The 9,351-nt window shown below is 33.5% G+C and overlaps 1 protein-coding gene and 1 pseudogene across 1 annotated transcript; both read right to left on the bottom strand.

Moving 5' to 3' along the window:
• Nucleotides 1–553: 553 nt before the first annotated feature.
• On the bottom strand, nt 554–1,781 carry LOC129873776 (uncharacterized). Its single transcript, XM_055948951.1, has one exon. It carries the CDS (start codon nt 1,566–1,568, stop codon nt 690–692), a length of 879 nt encoding a protein of 292 aa, XP_055804926.1. The 5' UTR covers nt 1,569–1,781; the 3' UTR covers nt 554–689.
• A 5,018-nt stretch (nt 1,782–6,799) lies between these two features.
• On the bottom strand, nt 6,800–7,948 carry LOC129872625 (uncharacterized; annotated as a pseudogene).
• Nucleotides 7,949–9,351: the final 1,403 nt, after the last annotated feature.

The raw sequence follows: 9,351 nt of genomic DNA, 5'->3' as shown, positions 1-9,351 counted from the left end.
AATGGTTGCATAGAATATTAAATGACTTAAGCTCATCCGTAACACATAAATCTTGAAGACAATCTTATCCTTCTTTTGGGAAAGAATTATATGGAACTGTTAAGACTTTTTGATCCATCTACACTGGTTGTTAGCTGAAGAACAACTGCTGTTGCAAAACTCTCTGCTGCTGAAAACCATTTGGCATGTTGAAGCAGCTTAAAGACCAAGTCACAGGATGAAGTTGAACTTGAGTGCAGCTCAATTGTGGGAGGATTATTGTCACTCTACTTTATAACAGTTTTGATCTTTTCTGAGTTCGTAATAGAATGTACATGGAAAACTGAGAAGAGATGCATAAACAGAGAGGATCTAAATCCAGCAACTGAGAGGAAATGTATTAAACTATGAACTCTTGAATTGACTGCTGGAATCAATTTCTAAAGCCTAAATTACTATGGCCACTTTGAATTCAACATTAAATGACTCGTCTCAATTGGAGAACATTAACTTTACTTCTACCTTACTATTCAAGAATCCGAGGAGAACAAAAGAGGACAGTTTTACACTCAAATTTTCAGAATTGTATACAAGTTTCATATCTCATTTCCAACTGAACACAAAAAGTGTTCATACCTATTACATTAAATTCCCAGAAAAGCAACCAACAAATGCATAAATAAACTAAGCATAAAAAGAGAGAAAAAAAACTAAATTTCCACTGATGTGTATTCTTCTTCTTCAGCAAGATAAACCTTCACAGCATCTCTCATATCTTCAACTTCATTACACCCACCAAGGAACTCAATGAGCTTCTTGAGCTCCCCATCAGCAAGATCATCGGTAAATGGCCTAATCGGAATAGCATTCTCCGGCTGAAAAAGGTAAGAATTCGGGTTATCATCAACTATCACCACCCTCTTCATATCTCTCCCCTTGTCAGACAAGTCCTTCACAAACATCCCATCAACTTCCTTGCAAGAATTCCGATATAATCGATGTGAAATCAAACCTTTCCTGTCTATTCTATCAAGAACAAGAGAAGCATACTCTTTAAGCCCGGCAGTGAACACAACAACCTCAAACTTGTCGCTCAAAAATTCCAAGAATTCATCCATAAATGGTCTCTTCAACACATAAAATTCAACTCTGTGTCCATCAATCACCGGCCTAACAATGAAATCGTACTTTTCTGGAGGTGGGTTTGGATTAGAATGCACTAAAGTCTCGTCCAAGTCAAGAAAGATGGTTTTTTTCTCAGGTGACACCAATGGGGGAAGGGCATTTCCTTCATCAAAAAGCGATCGCCTCAAATTATTCCCATTTGCAGGTTCATCAAAAACTTTACCAAGAAGCTGATATCCCTGTTTTCTTGGGGTTTTCTTAGGAGTAGCAACACGGGTGAATTTCGTGAAGAGTTTAATAAGACGGCGGTGACAAGTGTACAAGGATTTATTAATGGAAGCAACAACTACAGAGGCTGGATTTTTAGCAGGGGATTTCTTCCGGCTACGGCGGAGATGGCTCGGGAGATTCCTCCGGTTCTTGATGGACTTTGTCGGAGTTCTCTTGATGATTTTAGACACCATTTTCCTTCTTCTCTGAAGAAATGGAACAAGAAGGATAATTGGGGACTGTGTTGGGGGTGCTGGTTTCTTGAATTCTATCAACTTGTAGTAGGAGTTACTGAGATTTGAAATTAGGTTTGGAGGCAACGGTCGAGTTTTTCTTTGGCTGGGAACCGAAGCTAATGGGATTTTTTTGGAAAGTGAACGTTGGCAAGGGCTAGACAGCTGGCAGTAATATCTTTTGGTTCAAAAACTTATAGCGGGACTTGTATAAATTGGCAGAAAAGATTTTACGTCAAATATATCAAAATATATTTTTAATTTTATAATTTAAACATGTTATGTGAAAAATTAAATTTAAATAATTATCAAAAAGGTCAAAAGAACATTTTTTAAAACGACGAAAAAAAAATAAACTTTACCTAAATCCCATAATGAAAAAGTCTAATTACTATATATCCCTCATTGTATCAAAATTACCCGATATCCCCTTTTTTTCAACTTTTCTGATACATTAGTTTTGTATCTGATACATCAATTATCTAATGAGTAATTAATGAAGATCATCTATTTATGGATAGTATCAATTACTGATCTAATTAATGAGATTAATTTGGTTAAAAAAATAACGGTTGTGTAGTTGAAGATTCAAGCCAAAAAAAATAGAGCATAAATTCAAACCAACTTCGATTTCATTTTTTTTTCCAGTTTTGGTGATACATAAGTTATGTATCTGATACATCAATTGTTAAAAAAATCAATTGTTATGTCCATGAAGATTCAAGCCAAAAAACAGAGTGTCGTCTCGAATGGAAAAAACAGAGCATCAATTCATACTGAAGTTGATTTCAATTATTTTTTCACTTTTGCTGATACATAAGTTATGTATCTGATACATAAGCTATGTATCAGATACATAACTTTAGCTATAGAATAGTTAATGCACATCAGCTATTTATGGATAAAAGATTGGTTCTTTATATCAATTACTGATCTATTAAAGAAGGCGACAGTTATGTACATGAATTTTGAAGCCAAAAGTCAGAGCATCGACTCCAAGGAAAACAACAGAGCATCAATTCAAAGCAAACTTCGCGTTTCATCAATTAATCGATATGAATATCCCGATACTACTGAGACATTCTGGAGTTTGGCAATCCGATATTACTTATGAACAATACAAAAGTGATGGAACCATTATCGGTGACAATGTATCTTACTCAAATCTAAAAGCAGCAATAGCTGCTGAATTGAGTGTGGATGAATCAGAGAAAAAAATTGAAATCTGATACATAGTAGAAGGTAACTCGTCGCCAATATATATTTGTAATGATATGGGTGTTAATCTTTACATAGAGTTGAAGAAGAAAGAGCCTGGTTTCGTGAATTATCCCCTGTGCATATCAAGCTTTGATATAAAAAGATGTGAGATAAAATCATTCGACAGTACATCTGGAGCAATCGTTTGTGCCGAATCAAATGCGAATGAGTCCCACATTTTTGGTTTAGAAGAATCTGGTAATGTTGCAAATTGTTATATAGCAGAATTGGAGTTGACGAACTACATAGATGATACAAATGGTGTGGAAGTGAAGGAGAATCAATTCTATAAGGATAAAGCAACTCTAATTGATGTAATGGCCAAATACAAAATCAATAATGAATTTAATTTCAAGGTTAAAAGATCCGACAGTAAAAGGTATATGCATATTCTGCAGTTGGAAATTTTGATGTTGGATATTATCCAACAGTATGTATCAGATACATATAAATGTGTGTATCTGATACATTCTTAAAATAAAATAATTTTTCCTGTCATGATACATCAAAACTCCATTTCTGTAACTCAGTTAAAAAATGATAATAATGTTGTCAGTATGTATCAGATTCATATGACTCTATGTATCAGATGTTTTTTTTAATAATACATACAAAGAAGCATGTATCAAGTACATGGGTTGACAGACTTCCTATCACTATGTCACTTTATTTGTTGATATTATATATGAAAAAATATTGGTATGATACATGTCAATTTTTTTATACAAATGCAGTTATGTGTTAGTATGCCTTTCAGACGGCTGTTGTTGGAGAATGAAAGCTTCATGTTGGAAAAAATCCGATATATTCAAAGTTAGATATTTCAATAGTGAACATTCATGTGCACTGAGAGATAGGATTTTTAACAAAGTTCATGCTACAAAGGCTTTTGTTAGTGCATTCACAGCACATAAATTGGTTAATCATAAGAGAATTGTCACCCCTAATGATATACGAGAGGATATTAAATCAGCGTATGGAATTGATATTACCTATCAACAGGCATGACGTTCAAAAGAGCATGCTTTGGAGATGTTAAGGGGAAAACCTGCTGATGGATATAGACAGCTGCTTGTATATATACATATTCTAAAAACCGTATATCCAAATTCGTACATAAGTATGCATAAGTCATCAACTGATGAGTTCATGTATTTGTTCATAGCGTTAAGGCCCTTGATGAGGGGGTTTCAGTTTTGTCGACCAGTAGTTGTTGTTGACGGTGCACATCTTGATGGACCTTATAAAGGGACGTTTGTATCAGCTAGCACACTTGATGGGGCAGGTATTACTTTCTTATACTGTTTCTTATTGAATAATAGTGTGTCATCTCATTTTTCACGTTTGTTGTGATTCTGATGAATTCTAATAACTATTGTATCGCTATTATTGATTTATTAGGTTGCATATTGCCGTTGGCGTATGTTATTGTTGATACGGAAAATGATGCATCATGGACGTGGATTTTTCAGAATTTCAAGAATGCATTTGGTGAGAGGGACAATATGTGTGTTGTATCAGATAGGAACGAAAGCATAATTAAGAGTGTAAGCATGGTATTTCCCAATGTTCCTCATTTTGCATGCATATGGCATATATGGAAAAATGTGTGTACTAAATACAGAAGGAGCAAAGTTGTACTAAGTGACATCTTCTATTCAATGGCCAAGGCATACCGAAAAGATAAAGTCGATAAATTAATGGCCAAAGTTGAAAGAATCGATCAACGGGTGGCACAATATTTAAAAAATGCAGGATACAAAAAGTGGTCAAGGGTTCATGCCACTGTCAACAGGGATATAATGATGACTTCTAACATCGCAAAATATATCAATGGATGTCTTGTTGAAGCACGAGAGCTGTCTATAATTGATTTTTTGGAGCAAATGAGAATGTTATTTGGTTCTTAGAACTGCAAAAATAGGGAAATAGCATCTTATACAAAACATACTTTGGGTAGAAAATTCGAAGATATCCTAGTTTCAAACACGATCAAGTGTTCGCGAATGAAGGTACACAATACATACTTTCTAATACATATATACTGATACATCAGTTTTGGTACATGATACATACTTTCTGATACATATATATTGATACATCAGTTCTGATACATCATTTCTGTAATTGAAACATACTTTCTGATATATATATGTGAAATTTATTTCTTGGTGGCTGATGATTCATCAGTTATGTATAACATGTGCTAATTAAATAATGAAACTTCAATTATGATACATAAGTTCTGATACATATATGTAAAGATTATTTTCCTTCAGGCTGATGATTAATCAGTTATGCATAACATGTTCTAAATATATACTGATACATCAGTGTAGATACATTAGTTGTGTAGATGATACATAAGTACTAATATATATATGTGAAGTTTATTTATATCAATTTGTTGCTTCGTTATTCAGGTATAGCCTGTGCTTATTATACACTGATATATCAATTCGGATACATCAAATGTGTAGTTGATACATAAGTACTGACACATATAAACATAACATGTTTAAAATACATACTGATACATCAGTTCTGATACATCATTTCTGTAATTGATACATATTTTCTGATACATATATGTGAAATTTATTTCTTGCTGGCTGTTGATTCATCTGTTATGTATATCCTGTGATAATTATTATCATTTTACATCAGTTCTGATACATAGTTGTGTATGTGAGGAAGCAGTACTGATACATATATTTGAAATATAATTTCTGTAGGTTGTTGCTTCATCAGAATATCTTTATTCTGTTTACGAATTAGGTATAAGATACATTGTGTGTCTAGAGAGAAAAACATGCACTTGTGGTAGATTTCAACTAGACGAGATACCATGTCCACATGCAATTACAGTGTTGAAGAGCAAGAACATTACTGACCTGCACCCATACTGTTCTGATTACTACAAACCAGAGGCGTTGGCAAATACTTATGAATTACCAATGGTTCCAATGCCAGATAAGAAAGACTGGACTGCTCCGAAGAAATTTTGGAAGAATTTGTCTTGCCGCCAATATATAAAAGGATGCCAGGAAGACCAAAGAAAGGGAGAAAAAAGTTCGCTAGTGAGAACATAACAAGTAGCACAAATTCTTGTGGACGTTGTGGCCACGAAGGCCACAAAGACTTGTAATTTCATTCCTAAATAGATATGATGTTTGTGGTATCTCGGTATACATTCTATTTGAATCATATAATAACATCTATTTTTATATTTTATATTTGAGTTTGACATGTGACATAAATATAAAAATCTTTTTTCAGTTGATATGTATCAAGATTAGAATATTTTATTGCTATAATTTTTTTAAAAATAAAATACAGGACGTCCATCGGTTCGCCTTGACTTGGATTAATGAAATCTCACATGGTTTATTTTTTGGATCGTTATTTTCCCAAACATAAACAATCTTGTCTTTTCGACAACCAAAATTACACAAGAGTTGTGGGTGATACATAAGATCTTATTTGATATAGGTTGTAGATTATCATATGCAGTAAATCTTGATAAATGCGAATCTGATACATAAGCAAGATGTATCATATACGTTAAATCTTGAGACATAGAATTCTTATGCAAAAAATTAATGTATCGGAATCATTAAATATTGAGAAATGAGAATCTGATACATGTGCATGATGTATCATAATAAATAAAACTTGATTCATGTATCAGAATTCACAAAATGTGACACTTATGAATATTATACTCGATACAAGTTTGATACAGTAGAATATAAAACATAAACTTTGATTTTATATTCGATTTTGACACCAGAGAAAAACATAGTAAATCTGATATATGGAAATATTAAAACATATTAAATCTCATACATTACAGTTTATGTATCAGATACATTAAAAGAATCAGAATCACCTAAAATGTTCACTATCAAAAAAAAACTATTGGACATCAATCAGTTCTCCTTGGCTTGGAAAGATGTCTCTCCTAGGTTTTTTGGATCGTCGTTATCGCTAACATAACCATCCATGGCCTTCTGACAACCATATCTCCATAAGAGTGCGGCATATCTTGAACGGAAGAATTTAGCGTTTAATCCGGTATTTGAAATAGAAATTCCATCACTAAGATATTCAGCAAAAATGGCCAGGAAAACTCCACAATCCCTGCAAAGAAAGGAATACACAAGTTTAAAAAAAGTAAAATTGACATATGAATGATTTAGGTATACATAGCCGATGTTAATACTCACAAGCTATCACTTCCCTGTTGCGCAATTCCTTCAACATACTCAATTGCAAATGGGTGATGTGGTTCAATCATGTTACCGGTTGATTTGTCCTTGTATGAATCAAGAGACGACCAATCAGTACGTTCGTTGTTGTTAAAGAAACCACTGTCTTACAGGTATGTTGGTAGCATTGCTGCTATCTTTTGAATTTCTAGGGAAGGGTTGCTACTTCTTCGTCTAGGCGATGAATCATACACACGTATCAACCTCTCTTTCAAAATAACTACCGCAAGAACCCAATGAAAATCCTTGTCGCAGTTTACTGGAATGTATACCTCATCTACCAAATGCCATGGCAAACCGGCTGGTATTGAGAAACCTCTTATTATGTTCTTCACGGATCTCTCGTGATGAGCTGTAACAGTGGCCCTTGCCATATCTTCTTATGTAGAAATGTTAGGTGGAAGGTGATAGTAGCGTATGTGTGCATATTCGATGTAAATTTTGAAAATGCAGTTTGTCGTTGTGTATCGATACTGATTGCTCAACTGCATCTTCGATTTCTTCCGAAGGTAGTAAAATATTACATCGATATGCTGCATATTTTAAGAAAGTATTAGTTATATAACAACTAGCATCATGTATCAGATTATGTATGTATCAGATACATTTATCTATATATGTATCAGATACATTAATATGTATGTATCAGGTAGTAAGTATGAGTTGTATCATATTATTTATGATGAAATTTTTACCTCATCGTTCCAGCATCTGTTCGGCTGTGACATTAGGTAGAACCATTTCTTATTTTTAGGAAATGCCACTACAAAGTCCATTTTTTCAAAGCCGAATGAAGAGCACTTAGATCTGTAATGATCCTCCTTCGAATTCCTGAATGGAAGCTTGTAGTTTAATAACATAACAAATATAATACACAACTTGTATGGGTATAAGTTGAATATATCATACTTACTTGTTGCCATGTGATTTTAGTAGTCTTTTATCTATCCATTGAGAGTAGTCTGTGACAAGCTCAGATGGGGGATGATAGCATATACCAAAACCTTCAAAAGGGTGTATCTGATGCATAACAGCTGATAAATTTTCCTTTCCCTTTTCACTCGACCCAAAGTTTGAAAGATACGGCAACTGTAAGATCTTCGAAGAAATCCTGCTTCTTCAAAATGGTGTCTTCGCATCGTCAGACAATACATTGGCTTTTGATGGAAGAGTGGTTGGTAGCTGGCTATCGCGTAATAGACATTTATCCTGAACTTGCTCATGACTAACAGCTGTCAATGGCATGGCTGATAATGGAAGTCCGTATATTAGAGCATCTATCACATCCAGAGTTTCGGTCGAAAATGGTGCTGAAATATTGGATTCTGATGTGCTTGGTTTGATTTTTTCTTTTTCAATCTCCTCAACTTGCTCTTCTACTTTGTCAGTTTTATCATCGACTACTCTGTGTTCTAAACGTAATGTATAACGTCATTAAAAAACTTAATAATGTTGACTTTATCTCAGTAATGTATCTGATACATTACCTGTAATGTATCAGAATCTGTAATAAGCTGATCAGTATCTGATCTTTGTGATTCCATTTGGTGTGCTGATACATCCTTCAATTGTGGTGTAAAAATTAATATTTTCAATTCCTACAAATGTTAAAAAAACAATTACTTAATAAAAAAATGTGGATATCATACATTATCTTAAAAAACCAATTACTTAATAAAAAATCTGCAGATATCATACATCATCTGCTACAATGTTATGTTGTGATACATCATCCACCTTTTGTATCTTGACGGATGGTTCATCTTCCTGGAAACATAATAACATTTACTTATGATATATATGTACTAAATGTCTAGATATATATATATATATATATATATATATATATATATATATATATATATCAGATTGTTCATCAATTTGTTTCTGATACATTACCTTTAATGTATCAGAATAAACCTGCTGATCAAATAATTCAGGAACATCTGCTGAAATTCTTTGTTCCGATATATTGTCCACCTGTTTTATCATGGTGGATGGTTCAGGTCCCTCAAAACATAATAACATTTACATTTGATACATGACAATGAAAAGTATCCAGAAGTTTAAAAGCATAAATATCAAATATTACATGATGTATGTACCTTAATATCTTCCTGGACATTAGATTTGTGGGTCAGATTTATTTGCAAAATTGTGCACCTCCAATCCAGTAGGTGCTTCTTGTTGTTCAGTCACATGGAATGTTTGAT

Source organism: Solanum dulcamara, chromosome 11 (assembly GCF_947179165.1).
Source record: "Solanum dulcamara chromosome 11, daSolDulc1.2, whole genome shotgun sequence".
Classification (NCBI taxonomy): domain Eukaryota; kingdom Viridiplantae; phylum Streptophyta; class Magnoliopsida; order Solanales; family Solanaceae; genus Solanum; species Solanum dulcamara.
Note: the sequence above shows the minus strand (reverse complement) of the source record. Positions and strands in the feature narration are given on the sequence as shown.